At 43.8% G+C, this 20,197-nt stretch overlaps 1 protein-coding gene and 1 pseudogene across 3 annotated transcripts in view; one reads left to right on the top strand and one right to left on the bottom strand.

Moving 5' to 3' along the window:
* Positions 1 to 20,197, top strand: part of LOC110200106 (lysosomal alpha-glucosidase-like) — a 72,587-nt gene that overhangs the window by 15,252 nt on the left and 37,138 nt on the right. For all 3 annotated transcript variants that reach the window (XM_078152924.1, XM_078152923.1, XM_020975240.2), the window contains exons 2-8: positions 3,080 to 3,134; positions 5,108 to 5,665; positions 6,706 to 6,851; positions 8,945 to 9,110; positions 10,479 to 10,575; positions 14,390 to 14,509; positions 17,282 to 17,400. In XM_078152924.1, coding sequence (XP_078009050.1) covers positions 5,135 to 5,665; positions 6,706 to 6,851; positions 8,945 to 9,110; positions 10,479 to 10,575; positions 14,390 to 14,509; positions 17,282 to 17,400 — 1,179 coding nt within the window. In that variant the 5' untranslated portion in view covers positions 3,080 to 3,134; positions 5,108 to 5,134. The remainder of the gene's footprint in view (positions 1 to 3,079; positions 3,135 to 5,107; positions 5,666 to 6,705; positions 6,852 to 8,944; positions 9,111 to 10,478; positions 10,576 to 14,389; positions 14,510 to 17,281; positions 17,401 to 20,197) is intronic.
* Positions 15,305 to 15,396, bottom strand: LOC144457295 (U6 spliceosomal RNA; annotated as a pseudogene).

Here is a 20,197-nt window from a genome sequence, read left to right as displayed (position 1 = left end):
TCCAGCAGGAGTAGCCTTATTTTCAGAAAAGGAGTTTAGCCAAAAAGAAGAAGGGAGAGGGGCCGGGAAGAGATAGATTTTTGTCCTCCCCTTGATTGAATTGAAGCTGAAAGTCAAGAATTAACAAAAGGGGACGAGGAGAGGTAAACAGGGCACGGCAGAGTGCATGCTAGCATTGGAGTCAGAGGTTGAATTGTTGAGTCGTTTTTCAGTCATGGCTGACTCTCGGTGACCCCATTTGGGATTTTCTTGGAAAAGATACTGGAGTGGTTTGCCATTTCCTTCTCCAGCTCATTGTACAGATTAGGGAACTGAGGTGAATGTGTTAAATGACTTACCCAGGCTCCCATAGCTAGAAAGTATCTGAGACAGCATTTGAACTCAGTTCTTCCTGATTTCAGGCCCAGGTCTATCCACTGTGCCACCTAGCTGCCCTTTGGAGGCAGAGGACTGGTTTCATATTGAAACTCTTCTAATTACTACCGTGGTAATATTGAGAAGGGCAGCTAGGTGGCTTAATGCATAGAGCACTAAGCCTGGAGGTAGGAAGACCTGAGTTCAAATGTGGCCTTACTAGGTGGGCAAATCACTTAACCTTGTTTGCCTCAGTTTCCTCATCTGTAAAAATGATCTGGAGAAGGAAATAGCAAACCACTCTGGTATTTCTGCCAAGAAAACCCTCAAAGCGTCACCAAGAGTCAAAGAACAACAGGCTTGAGAAAGCCACTTAACCTCCATAGGGTCTCAGTTTCTTCATTGGTACATGAGGATCTTGGACTAGAAGCAGGGCTTCTTAAACTTCTTCCTCTCACGACCTCTTTAGCACTTCTTTTTTTTTCTCTCTTTTTTTTTAAAATTTAATTTTATTTTTTAAAAAATTTTTTTTCCATATGCTTTTGAGTTGAAAATTTTTTCTCCCTTTTTCTCCCCCCCCCCAAGACAGGGCACAATCTGACATAGGCTTTACATTTACATACCCATTAAACATATTTTCACATTAGTGAAGTTGTAAGTAAAAATTAAAACCAATAGGAGGAACCATCAGAAAGATGAAACAAAATTCAACTTAAGGTAAAAATAAGTGAGAGCGATTCGACTTCCATAGTTCTTTCTTTGGATGTGGACAGCATTTTCCATCCCGAGGCCTCTGGAGATGTCTTAGATCCTCGTAATGCTGAGAAGGGTTCAGTTTAACATTCTTAGTCATTGCATAACGTGGCTGCTATTGTATACAAAGTCCTCTGGGTTCTGCTCACTTCACTCAGCATCAGACCATATAAGTCTTCCCAGGTTTTTCTCTTCAGCACTTCTTAAACTGTGAGTTGCAATCCCATATGTGGTCAGTTTAAACTAGAAGACTTCTTTTAAGGTTCTTTCCAGCTCTATTAATTGATTGGTCATCTGAATCCACAACCATGTTGGAAGTAGCACTGGGATTCAACAAGCCTGGGTTCTGGTGCTGGCTTTCTGCTGCTGCTCAGCTCTGTGACTTTGGGTAGAGCTGTTTCCTTCCATGGTGCCTCAGATTTCCCCTTTCTAGGATAAGAGAATTGAATTCTAGTTCTAGATTTCTAGTTCTAGAATATGGGGGGAATTGGGGTGGGGAAGCAAAAACAGCTTCCTGTTTTTATACATCTATGGACTAAGAATGGTTTTTACATTTAAAAATAAAGTTATGGTATTTAAAAATGTAACATAACCCAACATTTTTAGCTCACTGGCCACATGAAAACAGACAGGACTGGATTTTGTCTTCTGGCCATATTTTGCTAGATCCAGGACTAGATGGGCTCAAGGGTCTCTTGCAACTCAGATTATTCTATGGTTCTGTAGATCTGACTCGGTCAGATTTCTTTCCTCACTGTGGTCCATTCTATTCTTCTTGAGATGGTCACTTAAAAACAACCCAACTCAATAACAACAAGTCCCCCAAACCAAATAAATGGACAAAAACCTTACATGTTGATTCAAGAGTGGATTTTTTTCTTAGGAGTAGAAAGGCAGCTAGGATGGCTTAGTTAGATAGAGTACTAGATGTGGAGTCAGGAAGACCTGAGGTTGAATCCGGCCTAACTTACTAGCTTTGTGACCCTGGGTGAGTTATTTGGCCTCTCTTAGCCTCAGTTTCCTCATGTGTAAAATGGGGATAATAATAGCACCTACTTTCTAGGATTGTTGTGAGGATCAAATGACGTAACATATATACAGTGTTTTACAAACCTTAAAATGCTACATAAATATGAGTTATAATTATTTTCCCCTCCTCTTCACCAATACCCTTTCTTCTCAATCAAGCTACTCTAACTACATTAGCTAATGTTCATTTATTCCTAAGTGTCCCCTCTTTGAGCTGGATGTCCAAAGAGTCAGACAGGGCCCTAGGAAGAGAAGATATTTATCCCCTTTATTCTTTAGAGATTTTTCTTCATGGCCATCTGAGAGAGGATGGTGTGTCTCTTTCTACAGTATCCTTTCAGGGTTTGCCAGACTATCGTTCGGTTTGGGAACCACTGTTGAAACCGTACTGCCCATTTTTATTATGGTTAAGTCCCAACTTGTCAGACAGGCCGAATGGTTATTCGTAGGATGTTTTCCTTCTCCCATGGATCAAAGGAAATTGGTTGTGGTTTGGGGAGGGCCATATGTTAGGGTTCTTTTTACAATAAAGGGGAAGGGACCATGATACATGATGTCCCTGACCCTATATTCCAAGCTAAATCTGGGAAATGGACGTGGGGATAGATAGGATGGAAGTTGACTTCTCCATCTACAAATGATTCATGATTCATTCAATTAGCAAAGACTTAATGTTGAATGAATGAATGAAATAACTTGAGAGTAACACTTTTGAACAAACAGCTCCTACCACTTGTCAGGCACTGCAAGGTGCTGGGTATAAGAGATAGAGAGAAAAAACTGAAATAATCCTGTCCTTAAGGTTCCTACATTCTGGAGGGGGCGAGGAGAAGGAGACAGAGCATAACACACACACACACACAGAGATTAGTAAATGCAAAATACGTACAAAGTTATCAAAGAAAATGGTTTTATTTATTCACATGATCTCTTCTCTCCACAGAGCTTCTTCCCACTCTTGCTAGAGGCAAATTCTCTCTGCAAAAATTTCCTCTCAGGTGAGTTTTTTTTTGCAGCCATGTTCATAATAAAAGCAGGCATTTTTAAACAAATCACTTAGCTTTCTGCAGGGCTCTTTGATATGTCAACATGTGTTTGATTTGTTCTCCATTGCCTCCCTAGCTGCCTTGTACTGTTACTACCCAAACTGGTTGCATACTTTTGCATAGGTTTTCCTCATCATAGCCTCATTGAGAGAGTCTCTTGGTTCCTTCATGTAGAGAGGAGGCTGAGGCATTGATGTTGGGAGTGGTTCAAGGCCATCTGGTTTGTCAGAGGCCTGGTTCAAAGAGCTTTCTCTAAGGCACTGGGGTAAGACGTTGTCATTTGGAAACAAAATGAACCATAAGTAGCCACACCCAGGTAACTAATAGCGCTGCATAGCACTGCATATGACTAATATGGATGTCATAGGTATGGTCCCTTTAATCTGGTTAGGGAGAAAGGAGAAAGCAGTAGAATCTCAGATGGACAAAAAAGACCAGAGGTGGTCCTGTGTGGTGTTCTCCGAGTGCATCTGGACCCTAACTTATTGGGCAAAAGGATAGAAGATGCAGTTTATACAGTATATCATCCTTATAGCACTCACCCAGCATCCCTGGCAAGATGGAGCCCTCCTGAGGTCTCAGAAGCTATCAAATACAGGCCCTTCATTTTACAGATAAGGAAACTGAGGCCAAGACACTCCATAATATTTCCATGGGTTACATAGACGCACACTATTAGAGGTGGAATTTGAACCTAAGACTTTTGACAGCACAGTGAATATTCTTTCCGTTCTATGAAGTAGCCTTCCAACAGTGGGAGCTTGGTGCAAATCACACCATATTCTCTCCTCACTCACAAACCATCTTCCATTTTTATTCAGGAAAAATCAAGTTCAAAAAAACATCAAAGGCAGCTTTAATGGGGAAGAGGAATCAAAGGGACTACCTTAGGTGTGAGTTCCTTGAGAGTAAGGATTGTTTCTTTTTTTTTTTTTGGCTTTATGTCTGTAGCACCTAGGACAGTGCCTAGACATAGCAGTTGCTTAATAAATATTTGTGGAATTGGATTACATTGAATTGAATGCATGGAAAGATATGAGAATACGCCCACCCCTTTGCCTTGGAAGGGCATGGAGGTTGCTGGGTGACATATATAAATATGAGACTCAGATCTATCTTACCAGCTTATCAGAAAACTAAATCTTCCCTAAGTTATAGCCCTTGTTGAGTCACATCTGACTCCTCGTGACCCCATTTGGGGTTTTCTTGGCAGAGATACTAGAGTGGTTTGCTATTTCCTTCTCTAGCTCATTCTAAAGATGAGGAACTAAGGCAAACAGGGTGAAGTGACTTGCCCACGGTCACACAGCTAGTAAGTGTCTGAGGTCAGATTTGAACTGAGGAAGATGAGTCGTTCTAACTCTGGGGCTGGTGCTCTGTGCACTATATCACCTAGCCGCCCAAGTTATAGTCCAGCCACCATCAACCTAGCCTATTTCAGCCCAGATTTGTTGATCAGGGAGAAGGCCAAAACTCCTGCTAAAAGTGAATTTTCTAGGTTAGCTGGAAATCCATGAATTTCATCTTACCCCTCTCCCACATTCCCAATAATAACAAGAATTTAGATGATCTCAGTCCCAGATGCAGCATTTTGGGTTTGCAGGACACATAACAACAGATTTCCCTGGTTTGCTGTTCCTGGCTATACATTTATACTTCGAGCCTATTGCACTCTGCAGCCCTTTATGAAGAGGAGAGTCCCAGGACCGGAGATTGAGAAACAGAGCATTTAGATTCTGGCAAATCTGTGCTCTAATCCTGAGAGAGCCCTGCTCTTGTTTTTTAAGGATAGCATTCTTTTGGGTCACCAACAGGAAATACACAGTGTCCCCAAACAATCATGGTTTTCTATTTCTGTTGATTGCACTTCTGTAAAGTTAAGATATTTTCCTTTTATGTTTTTTCCCAATTTCCCTGCTCCCTAGGCTTCTTCTCCATCCTCAGAACTGACAATGAAATCATACCGCAAGTTGCCTACCCATGTGACTCATGCCCCTGGCCCTTATGGTGAGGAGGAAGAAGAAGAGGAAGATGAGGGAAATGAGCCTGGCTCTCCTCCTGCCAAGAAGACCCTGTCTCCCAGGTGGCAGTGGCTAGGGGTTGCTGTGATAATGGGAGCTGGCCTGTTGGGAGGCACCTTCTGGGCCATCAGTGTGAGGAGACTTCCTGTGGAGCCCCCAGGGAAGTGTATCTCTGTTCCTGAGTCCCAGCGATTTGACTGCTACCCTGAACGGGACACAGTGGTGACTCCAGAACTCTGCCAGACGAGAGGTTGTTGCTTCCTGCAGAGCAGCAGCCGGGGAGGGCCACCCTGGTGCTTCTACCCCCCTGATTTCCCTAGCTACACCTTGAAGACATTGAACAGGACTGAGCTAGGTTTCCTGGGTGTGCTGATGAGGACAGTGAAGACCTATTACCCTCACGATGTGCTAGAGTTGCAACTGCAGGTGGATTTGGAGACAGATACCCGGCTACACATCAAGGTGGGAGAATTATGTCCTTCCATTCATCTTGGATAGTAGAATCACAGATTTAGGACTAGAAGGCAGCTTGGAGAATCTCAGTCTAGTCTAGCTTCCCCATCTTAAAAATGTGGAAAATGAGGCCTAGTGAGATTAAATGACTTTCTCAAGGACACACACGCCAGGGCTGGAGTCAGGAAGACTTATCTTCCTGAGTTCAAATCCAGCCTCAGACACTTACTAGCTGTGCAACCTTGGAAGCTCTGTTTGTCTTAATCCACTGGAGAAGGAAATGGCAGACCACTCCAGCATCTTTGCCCAGAAAACCCCATGGACAGTATGGTTCATGGAGTCACAAAGAGTCATAAATGACTCAACAACAAGAAATTCTGGGTGAGGAAACTCCCTCTAGCAAGCTTGGCAAACTATAGTCTTGAAGTGTTGCCTGGTGGCACTGAGATACCCTAACCTGCCCAAGGTCCCATAGCCAGTATGTGTCAGAGACAGCTTGAACCCAGGCCTTCCTGATGAGAAGGCCAATGACAAAGGTCTGGATCCGTGATTTTATCCGGGTGGTGAATACCTGGTCTAGAACTTAGCTTAACTGTGTTGATCAGCTGCTGGTCTTGTCATCTTAGAGATAGCTGTCTGGGGCCACCGGAAGGGTCAGTGACTTACTTGCCTGTGGCCACACAGCCAGTGTGTGTCAAAGGCGGGACCTGAAATTAGAAATTAGCCTATTTCCAAGCTTTGTCCCAGAATGTATGCCTTGGACAATTTTCTCTCGGCCTCAGCTACTTCCCACTTCACTCTGCCAGTGTGACTGGCAACTTTCAGATGAGGAGGTCAGGAAGACTGTTCCTGGGAGATAGGAGACATGAGGTGGTGGTGTAGGGAAAAGGGAAAAGGTGGGGGTGGGGTGGCAATTAGTCTATTTGCCTCACAGAGAGACTCAGCAGACTCCCTTCTCTCCCTACCCCCCACTCCTTTTCTTTCTTCCACATGAGATGTTACAACTAAATGCCATGTGGTCACTTCTGCTCTCCTTCTCTTTGTCACAGCTGACTGATCCCAACAACTCCAGATATGAGGTGCCTCTGGAAGTTCCCTCAGCCACGAAAAAAGCAGAGAATCCCCTCTACAGCCTTGATTTCTCCAGGGATCCCTTTGGGATTTTGGTGAAACGTCGGGGGTCAGGAGTTGTACTGTGAGACTTCCCTCTGGTTTTTCTCTTTCTCCATTTGAGAGTGTTTGCATATGTTCTCCTTCCACCATTTTTGTAAAGGCCTGCAAGCCCTGATCTACCTGTTCCTGAGGATGCCCCTGAAAGGAGTGGGTTAGTTTATCATCAGACTTTGACTCATGTTTTTAGGCCCAGCCTTACAACAGCTCAGCTAGCATGCTGCACTCTAGAGCAGTCTAGAGTACTAGAGTATTCTAGGTGTCATATTCGAACCATATTAAAATGTAAATGGGAAAAGTTTAACAAAAATAAGTAAAAATACAGTAAGACATAGATAATGTTAATTTGTGGTTTTCTAAGTCATAATGCAGCCTGCAGGGATCTGCGTCTATTAGAGTGTGACACCATTGCTCTAGAGTACCGAATGACCCGTAAGGTTAGGGATATCTAGAACCATATATTAGGGGAGATATCTCTCACCATTCTCCCTTGACTGCTGTTTACTTGCAGAAGACCTCTTTTGCTCACGGCCAATTGAGTTCACTGCAGGCCTTTCACTGTCTTGAGGGTTAATTGCTCTTGGAATGAGGCAGCCGTGTGGCATAGTAGATTGAGTGTTAGACTTGGAATCAGGAAAATTTGAGTTCAAATCCTACCTCAGACACATACTAGTTGTGTGTCCCTGGGCAAGTCATTTAACCTCTAAGATTTTCTCATCTATAAATTGGGGATAACAATAGCACTGACCTCAACAGGGTTGTTCTGAAGATCAAATGAGATAGTATAAGTAATGCACTTTGAAACCTTAAAAAGCCATAGAGATGTTAGCTATTATTATTATTCATCTCAGCAGAAGGGGACCTTGGAGATCAAAAAAATCATAGACTGTTTGAGCTAGAAGGGACTTTACAGGCCATGTCGTCCCACCCTCTAGCTTTACAAAGGAAGAAATTGAAGCCCAAAGAAATAAGATGTCTTGCTCAAGCTGATCAAGCCAGATGATTAGTGAAGAGCTGGTTCTTGAAGCCAAGTCTGCTGACTTCTTTCCAGTCCAGTGATCTCTCCCCTCTGCTACACTACCTTCAGTGGTATGTAAGGAAGGGAACCCTCTGAATGCCTTTGTTCCAGGAAGCTAACTTGGGGCCAGACTTCCTTCATCCTTACCAAGTCCACTGCCTGAGAAGTTACTCTGATTTTGGGCAATACCTCATTGGATACAGGAGCCAGGGTGTGAGAAGAAGTAGTTGTGCTCCCAGTCAGAAGCATACCACATCAGTAGAATCAGAAATAGCTCAGAAGATAAAACCCTTGACTTTTCTCCCTCTAATTTCTATGCATCAATTTCCTTTTGCATTGATTGGCTAGAAGTCTTAGCTCTTCCCTCCTTGCCCTACCTCTCCCCTTTCTCACCTTTCCCTCTGAGCCCTGAGTGTCCCCCTCGCCTCATTAGAATGGAGTTCCTGCCATCACAGTTCCAACTAAAAACCACTTTCATATAAATTTTAATTAGCAGAGAAAACAATTGACACCTCCACTTGAGATTGAGACTGAGTCTTTCTAACTTTAGGGTCAGCCCCATTCTCCCCTCTTGATACTCAACACTTGTTAAACCTACCCCTGCCTCACCCCCCCCCCACATACACATACTTCTCCTTCCCCCTCCTCACCATCAGCTAAACATGAAAGTCCAGACCTTACTAGCACTGCTGAGTCATGGTTTGGAAACCCAATAGTGATGGCTGCTGCTTTTTCAGCAGTTGGTGAAGTCTTTGCTAAATATAGTTAACATTCAACCATTGGTGAAACACTTTGGTAAAAGAAATGTGGCAGTTCTTATAGAAAATGTAATGGGCTTACTGAGATACTGTGTTATAGAGTTATAGATTCACACTTTCCTTTCCTCCCCCTCCTCCCCGTCCATCCCACTTTCCCCCATGATCTCCCTTTTGTGCTTCCCACATTTTTTTGTTTTCCAAAACCCTTTCCCTCATTGTATCTGTTGCTTTCCCCTTTCTACCTTTTCATTATCTCCCTTTCTCATTCCTTCCTTCCCTCCCCCCTTCCATACCTCACTTCTTCTCCTTCCTTCCCTACCCCTTCATACCTTTCTTCTTTAGGTTGAACACAACTGTGGCCCCATTAATCTTTGCTGACCAGTTCCTCCAAATTTCCGCCCTTCTTCCATCTGCGTTCCTTTATGGGCTGGGGGAGCACCGCCGTGGCTTTCTTCACCACTTGGACTGGACCACCCTGAGTTTTTGGGCCCGGGATGTCCCACCTACGGTAGCCATTTTCCATTGTCCATTTCCTAACCTCATTCCTGTTCCATTCCCCCTAACCTCCCACCCCAACCTACCTCGGGTTATATTTTTAGTCTATAAGGTTCTTTCCCACATCCTCCTAGAGGGCCATCAGGTGGCTAAGCCCTTAACCTTTTGGTGAATGGGATTATTTCCAATGAGTACTTTGAGTATGCTTAACATCTGGGTATGAGGATCTGAAATTCACAGCTATGAGGAGGGTACCTTTTTCTAGCGGCCTAAGGGAGCTGAGGGCAGCCTCTGGTAAATAACTTTGTAGTTTCCCCAATAAAGTCTCTTGAACATTTCAAAGCCAGAGCCATCTGGTACTCCAGTCAAAAGTATGGTATTAGAACTTTCTAGGGTTCTGGAGATTTCCAGTCTGGATACTTTGCCAATGTCCCTGTCTCTCCAGGCCTGTGTCCTATTCCCTAGAGTTATATGGCTCCATTATTCGTCTTATAGGAAAAACTTGTCAGAACATCTCTGCATATATGATCTCCTCTGACATTCCCTGTTGACATCAACACAGAATTTTGGAGCCAGAATGAATCTTAGTGATCATTTAGTATAGCCTCTTCATAGGGGCAGCTAGATGGTGCAATGGATAGAGCGCCAGGCCTGGAGTCAGGAAGACTCATCTTCCTGAGTTCAAATCTAGCTTCAGACCCTACCAGCCATGTGACCCTGGGCAAGTCACTTAACCTTGTTTGCCTCGGTTTCCTCATCTGTAAAGTGAACTAGAAAAGGAAATGGTAAACCACTCCTGCATCTTTGCCAAGAAAACCCTAAATGAGATCATGAAGAGTTAAACATGACTGAAAAACGATTGAACAATAAATTTCATTTTATAGATGAGAAAACCAAGGCCCAGATAATGGAACATCCCCCATGGAGTTAGAGATGTGTCATTGAAGCCACACTCCTTCCTAGGTTCCAGTATATCTGCTTTCCTGTAGTGCTTTTCTTTTTCTCTCTCCTTCCCTCCCTTCTCCATTCCTGTACTGTTTTCTTTCCATTGCTTTACTCTCCTTTAAACTTATTCCACTTTCTTTTGTAAGCTAAGCCCTGAAAGCAATTCTACGTTCATGTCCCCTCCCTGTGGGAGAAATTAGTCACATTTTACTCAATCCTGCCTCAAGATCACTAGCCCAGGACTGAAGTTATGTTCTCCTGTTGCCTGCTGTCCAGTCGTGGTGAAGTCAGAGATCTTAAGCGGTTGGGTTAATTGGGGCTAGAATGAGCTTTGAGAGGCATGCTAATACTTTCCTTCCTTCACCCTCTAATCACTTTGGGGACCTGGTAAAGGAAAAGCAAGTTGATGTTCTTACCAAATTTATTTCATTCACAGGAGTCATACAATCTTTATGGGGTGCACCCCTTCTACCTGAGTATGGAGGAGGCAGGAACTGCTCATGGTGTTTTCCTCCTGAATAGCAATGCCATGGGTAAGTGGGGACTTCTGTTGCGCTGGAACATCTCCGTGGGTGAAGTCCTCAGGACGTAGTAGCTCCTATACCATTAGAGTGATCAGCAAGTATCTACTGTGTGGCCACTATGTACAAGGCGCTGTGCTGGGTGCTGCGAGTGGCACAAAAATGACTAAGACAGATTCCTTTCCCTCGAGAGGCTTACAGTAGGCAATGGCACTAAGGTAGACATGAATGAAAAGTGAAATAGCGGTAAAAGACAACATTTGTGAAAGAGAGACTAGATTCTATGGAAGAGAAATTGGATCACATGAAAGAGATTAGACTTGTTTTGCTAATCAAGCAATAAGCATTTATTAAGCACCTACTATGTATGAGGCACCTTCCTAAGCAATAGATATACAAAGAAGTAAAAAGACAAATCCCAGCTCTCAAGGAATTCACGGTCTAATGGGAGAAAACCACGTAAACAATTGTGCACAATAAGATAACACAGGATTTCAATGCTGTTGTTCAGTTGTTTCTGACTCTCGGTGACCCCATTCGGGATTTTCTTGGCAAAGACACTGGAGTGGTTTGCTGTTTCCTTCTCCAGCTCATTTACAGATGAGGAAACTGAGGTAAACAGGGTTAAGTGACTTGCCCAGAGTCATACAGCTAGTGTGTGAGGCCAAATTTGAACTCAAGTCTTCCCAACTTCAGACCTGGTACTTTGTCCACTTCACCACCTAGCTGCCCATCAATACAGTATAAATCGGAATTAATGTCAGGCACCAGAATTAAGGGGCATTGGGGAAAGCTTCTCAGAGAAGGTGTGATTTTAGCTGAGACTTTAAAGAAACTGGGAGGGAGAGATGAGAAGGGAAAGTCTTCCATGCATGCATGGAAGCACAGCCAGTGAAAATGCCTGGAGTCTGGAGATGGAGTGTCTTATCTGAGGAACAGCAGGGAGGCCGGTGTCACCGGTCTGAAGAGTCTGCGGCCAGTTTGTGAAGGGTGTTTCTATTGGAGTGACATGGTCAGATGAGTACTTTGGGAAGGTTAATTTGACAGCTGAGAAAGGTGGGCTGGAGTGGGGAGAGATGTGAGGCTTGGAGACCCTTCAGCAGGCTATTTCAATAGTCCAAGCTTGAGACGATGCGGGCTTGTGCCAGGTCGGTGGCAGTGTCAGAGGACAGAAGGAGTATATGTGAGAGATGTTACAAAGGTGAAATCAATTAGAATGCTAATGGAATGAACAAATCCAGGAAAGAAAGGAGGGAGAATGCTCTTTGTGGGGGATACCGAAGAAGGGTTGGTTAGTTGTTACAACCGAAGCTTTCTTTTTGATTCGGTTAGGCAAATGTAGAGGGTCTGCAGAGGCCTTCTGGCCTTGAATATAACCAGAGAAGGGGCCAATTTTTCAGGGTTAATTTGGGGCAAGAGAAATAGCCCAAGACCAGAAGGTGGCTGCTTGGCTGCCTTGGAGAACTGAGACATCTGTTTCCTGACCTGAGCCTGGTTCTTTAGCAATTTTTGAGCAGTTTAACCACATGCACACACAGTTGCTGAATCATTTGCTTAAAATTCCACTTTCCTTTATGCCCTTCCTCTGGCTCCCTGCGCCTCTCTGACCCCCTCCCCCACTACCTCAGTATCCTCAGAGAAGTATTTTCAAGCCCTTGGGGAAAGGGCAGCTTCTGGTTTGGAGATAGAAACCCACAACGTGCTTTGCACACAGCTGGGCCCTCCTGAGGATGAGCTGTGGACATTGTAGGCCTTCTCAGAGCCAACAGCCCAACTGCTGGACAGGGGAGTGAGTTTCCTCATGTCTCCCCTCTTCCTTTGGGGGATGAAATATGGCGCTCCCGCCTATCCTAGAGCAGGAGCTGCTGATCTCCTGACCTAAGATTTGATCAGCGGGTGGGAGCCATCTAGCAATGAATATGAATCTTGTTGTAAAAGTACAGCTTATTATTACCCAAATTTAGACATACAGATAGAAGGTCCATGTTCTAGACCTGCCTTTTCTACTAATTTGCTGTGTGACTTTAGGCAAATTTCTTTACCTTCCTGGGCCCTGGTCTCATCTGTAAAATGTTGTTTCCCTCAATTAGCATCTTGAGCAGAGGGGCTCTTTTATTTTTGGTCCTTGCATCTCTATGGTGCCTGTCATTTATAAATCTCTGAATAAATGCATTTTGAGTGAATGAATGAATACATTTAGGCAGCTAGTTGGGGTAGTGGACACAGTGCTAGAGTGGGAATCAGGAAGACGTGACACTGCCTCAGACACTTCCTAGCTGTGTGTCCCTGGGCAAGTCAGTTAACCCCGATCAGCCTGTTTCCTTATCTGTAAAATGGCTATAGTAATAGCAGTTATCTCAAAAGGTTGTTGTGAGGATCAAGTGAAGTAATATTTGTAAAGATCTCTGCAAACTTCAAAGTGCTATATAAATGATAGCTATTACCATCATTATTATGAGTAAAAAGATGTCACATCTGATGCCCTTTTCAACTCTGACATTCTCTGGTTCTCTGAAACCAGTAAAAAAGTATATTCAATAAACACACAGTGTGTTAACAGCTGACATTCATTTAAGATGTACAAAGTGCTTTGCACACATTAACTCATCTGATCCTCATAATAACCCTGTAAGATAGGGAGTACAAATGTTAATATACCCATTTTACAGATGAGGAAACAGGTTTAGTGGGATGAAAGTAACTTGCCCAGATCATGTGGTTCTGGCTCAGTGGCTGGGCCAGAATTTGAGCCAACGTCTCCTGGTTCCTAATCCACTACCCTGTGGGATGCTAAGTATCCTCAGAATTGGCTTCTCGAGTGAGCAGATCAAGGCTTATTATTCCTATTTCACAGATAGGGAAAACTGAGGCCCAGAGACTAAGTGACTTCTGAGTGTGTCGAAGTTAAGACCAGGGCCTGGGACTACCGGCTGAGGGACCCAACTTTTGACTCTGAAGCCAGTTCTTTTTCCACCGATTGTCTCTCTCTAACTATGTCATATAACAGTTGATAGATAAGGCAGAGGCTAGTCCTGTTCCTTGGCAAGATGTTCTGATATCAGGCCTAAGCTTCCTTCTTTGAAACTTCCGTCTAAGCGCCTGGTCTCTCCCCGGTTCCCCTAGTTGATCTTCACAAGGACTCAAGGCACCTTGCCTTCCTCACCTCCTGCAGGGCTACAGTTGTCAGGGATGACAGATATGACCTTGTTCCAGTCAGCAGCATCAGCAACTTCATGCTTCTCTCCCAAAAGCCATTGATTGATTTCTTCTCTCCTTGGGATGATGGTCAACATGGCCTAATTGATAGAAAGCTGGCTTTGTAAGTCAGGAGGACTGGGTTCGAGTCTCACCTCTTTCACATGCTGGTTGTGTGACCCTGGTCAAATCAATTAACCTCTCAGTGCTCTGGGAAACCCATTTATACTATATGTTGCAGAAAATGTGCCAATTTGCATGAACAGAGAGAGTTTCCTAGCCAGAGAGTTCACTACACAAGTGAAATCATAGGCAAAAGGGAACACCATCCTTTCAAGGCATCTGAATCCTAGTATTGTTATTCAGTCATGACCAACTCTTCATGACGCCATTTAGGGTTTTCTTGGCAAAGATACTGGAGTGGCTTGCCATTTCCTTTTCCAGATCATTTTACAGATGAGAAAACTGAGGCAAACAGGGGAAAGTGATTTGCCCACGGTCACACAGCTAGTAAGTTTCTGAGGCTGGATTTGAACTTGGGTCTTCCTGACTCAAGGCCCAGTGCTCTATCTACTGCCACCTTGCTGAATCACAGTAGGATGATATTAATTTCCGTTCTCTATTTCCCAAGAGGTGGTTCTGCAGCCTGCCCCTGCCCTGACATGGAGGACCGTGGGGGGGATTCTGGATTTTTACATCTTCTTGGGGCCAGATCCAAGCTCTGTGGTCCAGCAATACCAGCAGGTCATCGGTGAGTATCCCCACCTGTTTCTGCTCTACTTCTTCTTTTTCGCTCTGGTTTTCAGTGTCACCTTTTCCCAAAATCCTGCCTGGAGCGACCTTGGTGTCTGCCCTCAGTCGTATCCATCATGACGCAGTCACCTCCTCGGATTCTCTCCGAGTCATCACTGCTGCCTCGTCTTTCTCCGTCAGCAAGACAGTTGTTATCACTTGCTTTCTTGCCTGTCCCTGTCAAGGTGGTTGTTGCCGTAGAAATGCCAAGCTGGCTAGAATCCATAGTGAAGACAGGAGGAATGAGAAGGGAGGGCAGGCAATTCAGTTATCTTTCAGTAAATAAGTGGATTACAGACGAGTTTTCAAATTGTGCATGAAAAGGAGCTGGCAGGGATCTCTCATGAATCCTTAAGGACAGAGGTCTGTCCCACTGATTTGGGCTTAGAAAGTACCCTTGGAGCGTGTTGTAAACTTTTGTGTACAGTTAAGGTTAGAGCATCCTAAAAAGAAAGTTGGCATTTGCTCAGTGGCCTAAGTATTTCTTAAACTTTTCCAAGGTGAGGTAGCAGCAGTGCCCTGGAAATGCTTCCCAGTGGCCTGGCCTCTCAGATATTTACCCAGTCTTCTCTGTCTACCACCCTCTTATCCGAGGACTAGTCACACTCAGTGTGGACTCGTTGAAGGTCAGCCATATTGGAAAAGAGAATGGAACATACAGGAGAGATTCAGGTAAATGACAATTCTCTTTTCCAACATGGCTGACCTTCAATGAGTCTAGCCTCCCTCCCTTTTCCTTGTCCTTGTCCTTTTTTTAAGTATGGAACACTTCACGACTTTGCATGTCATCCGTGTGCAGGGGCCGTGCTAATCTCTGTACTGTGTGTGTGCTGCCAAAGAGAGCACCTCCCTCCCTATTTCTTGAGGGCAGCTAGAGGATGAGCTGGCCACCCCTTCAAGTACTACTTCAGCAGTGCATGACAGCTGGCTGACTGGCATCTTTGGCTCAGGTTTTTCTATGTGGAAGAGAAACCCCAGGCATGGGTAGAAGGAGTCTGGAGTGCATGTCCTTGGACAATCCTATGTGAAAATGTTCTCCCCAGCCTCCCTCAGCCCAACATAAGCTTTTGCCCTGTTACAGAGGGATACGAGCAGCTGAGGAACCATTTCATCATTCATCCCTTCACCAAATATTTATGAGAACATTTATTAGAACATAATATTTATTATACTAGATGTTAAGGGAAATGTAAATTTTAGATAACAAAAATCTGTTTTTTTTCTCCCTCCCACCTCTCTTGCCTCTGAGAAAACAATAACAACTCTAACAAATATGTGTAGTCAAGCAAAACAAATTTCTGCACTGTACTCACACATACACACACATACACACCCACACCCACACACAAAACCTTTTGTGCAGCTAGGTGGCACAGTGGATAGAGCACCGGGCTTAGAATCAGGAAGACTCATCTTCCTGAGTTCAAATGCAGTCTCAGGTCCTTACTAGCTGTGTGACCCAGGGCAAGTCACTTCACCCCATTTGCCTCAGTTTCCTCATCTGTAAAATGAGCTAGAGAAGGAATGACAAAGTACTACAGTTTCTTTGCCAAGAAAACCCCAAAATGGAGTCAGGACGGGTCAGACATTACTGAAACTACTAAAGAGCAACAAAAATATAAAGCCTAATACATACATACATATGTATGTATATATATATATGTATATATATATGCATATATATATATGTGTGTGTATGTATATATATATATATATATGTATGTATATATATAGTTTATGTGTGTGTGTGTGTGTGTATAGTCTAATTCTGCATCCTGATCCCATTGCTTCTCAGCAGGGGGGAGCAGTTATTGCATTATCAGAGCTCTTTAACAAGTCTTTTTTGCCTCCAGTCTTTCTTCCTAGCTACTCTTCATTGAATGCTGCTGGGATAATCTTTATTGTGCATCATCTTGTTCACAGGACTGCCCTTCTCAAAAACCTGCTTGTGCACGCAATTAGGTTTGAGTTCCTTTACCTGGCTTTCAGAATCCTCCTCAGTTTGATATCACTGCATCATTCTCACCTTGTCTCAAAGTACTACTCTCCAGATGGTCTCCGTGTTCCCCAGATGTATCATTGTGGCCTCCCTCCGCCTGTGTGCCTTCACCCATCCTTTGAATCTTTCCCTGAGTTCCTAGCCATCCTTTAAAGCCCATTTCAAATTCTGCGTCCTTTATGAAGCCTTCCTCAGTCCTTCCTCTCATTTCTTCCTATCCTCCCATGCTGATCAGTTATGAACATAGGGCTAGCTAAGTTGCAGAGTATGTGCCTTCTTATATCTCTTCTTTGGCCACAGATCTGGTCAGTATCTTCTGATAATATTCAGTTTATTGTTGCATTGCTGTTCATCCTGTTTAGGTCATTGTAGCTGTTTATGTTCTTTTCCTGGTTCTGCTTACTTTACTTCATATCAGCTCGTACGTGTCTTCCTATGCTTCTCCATCTTTATTCATCATAGTCATTTCTTAAAACACAGCAATTTTCCATTATCTTCCTGTACCATAATTTGTTTAGCCAGTCTCCGATTGATGGTATCTAATTTGCTTCTTGTTCTTTGATCCTGCAGAAAGGGCTGATATAATTATATTGGTGCATGTAAGGGAGCTGACCTACCCATTTTACTCAGGGAAGATTTGAACAACTGAGTCACATTTTTGGTTCCCTTTCATCAATCAGGAGCCCTTCTAGTTGCCGTCCTCACCATACTGACAAAGTGCCATCATTTCAGGCTTCCCTACTATGCCACCTTTCTGGGGACTTGGTTTCCATCTTTGCCGCTGGGGTTATGGTAGCAGTAACCAGACGTGGCAGACGGTGAAAAACATGAGGAACTATCTCATCCCACAGGTAAGGTCAGCCCACGAAGTGGTTCTGCTTCGTGGGACCCATCAGTCTGAGGTCCCTTGGCTTATCTCCTTGTGTCTCAGAGCCAGGAGGAGTGGAAATGTGGTGGACTGCAGGGCAGCCAGATAAGAAACAGAAAGATCCGACTAGGCAGTCTCATAAAGTCATATGGTTTAATGGAAAGCAAACACTGGCCTGAGAGTAAGGAGACCTCGCATCTAGTCATGACCTCAGTTTCCTTATCTTTAAGATGAAGGAGTCACCCTAGCTGAACTCAAAGGTTCCTTTCAGTTCTTTGTTGTTGTTGTCAGTCATTTCAGTCACGTCCGACTCTTTGTGACCCCATTTGGGGTTTTCTTGGCAAAGATACTGGAGTGGCTTGCTATTTCCTTCTCCAGGTCATTTACAGATGAGGAAATTGAAGTGAACAGGGTTAAGTGACTTGCCCAGGGTCACACAGCTAGTTAATGTCTGAGGCCAGATTTGAACTCAGGAAGATGAGTCTTCCTGATTCCAGGCCAGGCACTCTATCCTTTGTGTCACCTAGCTGCCCTCCCTTTAGTTCTAGTACACTATGATTCTAAATGTTCTCTTAGTTCTGACCTCCAGCCTGGATTTGGAATCTGAAGGTCTGGGTTTGTATTTTAACCCTGCTACCTATGTGACCTTGGGCAAGTCACTTACCCTTAGTAGTCTTCAGTTTTTTCATCTGTAAAATGATAGGGCTAGTCTAGTTGGCATCCATCTACGATCCCTGCGAGCTCTAAATCTTTGATCCCCAATGACTCCAAGAAGATTTCTGGTATCCCATGCAGTTCCCCTACTCTCTTTCTGGTTCTGGATGTCTGTCTCACTTCTCTGCTGTAAATTTTCCATGTAAGGGACCATCACCATTAGTGATGGTGAATGGAAGCCAGAATTTCTTCCTTGACCTGAATGAAGACAAAGATATTTGCTTTCTCAGGAAATTACTGGGCTGTCTCCACCAAGAAGGCTGGATGCCTCATGAGTATGGACTGCCGGAGTACAGCCTGGGTTAAAACCCATGTTAGAAGGACAAGGAATTGGTCTCGAGGTCCAAGGAAAGAGATGGAGGTAGAGAAATAGAATCAGGAAATAAGGAAGGGATGGAATGAGTAGTAAATCCACGTTCACAACACAGCCAGAGCAGAACAAGTAGGCATCCAAACTAGAATCAGGCAAGGTTCTACGTGCAATATTTCTGTGGGTAAGGAAGAACAGGGAGGAAAAAAATCAAGAAACATTAATCTTCAGATGAACAGCAATAGTATTTCAGTTTGACAACTGCCTGAGAATTAAGTGGATGCTCTTCCAGGTATGTGACCTCAGCCAAGCCTAGTGGCATCTCTGGCTCTCGTTTCTCTGTCTTTAAAATGGAGATAGCTCCAAATTTCCTTCAGAGAATATTTTTATTTATACACTGCTATGTGTAAGTCACTGTAACGGTGTTAAGCCAGATGCAAAGATGAATAAGAAATGGTTTGACACTTCAAGAAGCTTACCATCAATAGTAATAGGTCAGACAAAATATGTATAAAGATAAGTAGAAAACGAAGTAGAATGTGATCAGTGTTTGGAAGGGGTACAAACAAAATGCTGTAAGGGTACAAAAGAGAGATGGAACATTTCTGGGCAGGAGAATTAGGGGAGGCTTCAGTGAAGAGGTATGTTTAACATGTTTAATATTAATTCTTTTTTTTTTTAAGGCAATTGGGGTTAAGTGACTTGCCCAGGGTCACACAGCTAGTAAGTGTCAAGGCCGGATTTGAACTCAGGTCATCCTGACTTCAGGGTCAGTGCTCTATCCATTGCACCACCTAGCTGCCCCTTAATATTAATTCTTAAAGGATGGATAGTATTTCAATGGTCAGGACAGTGGTAAGGTCCATTCCAGATGTAGGGACCTGTGTGAGCAAAATTATGGAGGCATGAAAGTACTTACTGTGTATTGGGATTAGTCTAGTTTGGGTAGCATAGTGTTGGGGAGTAGGAGTGTATGGGCACGCTTTGGAATAGGTGCTATGTGCAGGGAACATGCTAGAAAGTAAAAAAAAAAAGATGAAGGAAAGGATGTCAAAGTAACTGTGAGGACTGAAAGAAAGAATAAGCCTATAGGGGACGAATCCACATGATTTTGTACCTATCTCTAAGAATATTAAAAAGCTGGAAGGAGGGGAATGTTGATGATGAAGGTTATCCAGGAACCAGGACTGGCCAGATTTCCAGGGTGTGGTGAAGCATCATTGAAATGATTAACCATGGGGTATAGGCTAGGCAGGAAGTAAAAAATGGAGCCAGAAAGGAAATAGTAGTAGGGAGGAAGGGAGAGATGGCAGAATGAGGGAACAGGGAGGATATGAAAGGACCAGTGGTAGTGGTGAGATTGAAGAATAAGCCCAGTAGGTAGTGTGTAAGCTCCTTGAAGGCAGGATGTTTAAAAGTTTTGTTCTTTTGTCTGAAGCACCTCACAAAGTGCCTAGAACATCGTAAACACTTAATAAATACCCATTGACTAATTGAATGATTGACAGGCGGGAGGGAGTAGGAAGTCTGAAAGGCTAGGGAAACTGGGATCAAAGAGAGGAAAGCTCAGAAGTAGAGCTCTTAGAGGTGAGGAAGTTCCTAGTAATTGTGAGGTCCCAGGTGGCCAAAGTGGAGTGGACACTGAGGTCGTGAAATATAAAGCAGCTCAAAGCTGAGGCCAGGGTGTCAGAGCTGGTGCCAAGTTTTTATTGATGAATCTCACAAACTTAGCTAGTCTGGCATGTGAACAACAGGT

Source organism: Phascolarctos cinereus, unplaced genomic scaffold (genome assembly GCF_003287225.1).
Source record: "Phascolarctos cinereus isolate Bilbo 61053 unplaced genomic scaffold, phaCin_HiC Scaffold_4;HRSCAF=312, whole genome shotgun sequence".
Lineage (NCBI taxonomy): Eukaryota > Metazoa > Chordata > Mammalia > Diprotodontia > Phascolarctidae > Phascolarctos > Phascolarctos cinereus.
Note: the sequence above shows the minus strand (reverse complement) of the source record. Positions and strands in the feature narration are given on the sequence as shown.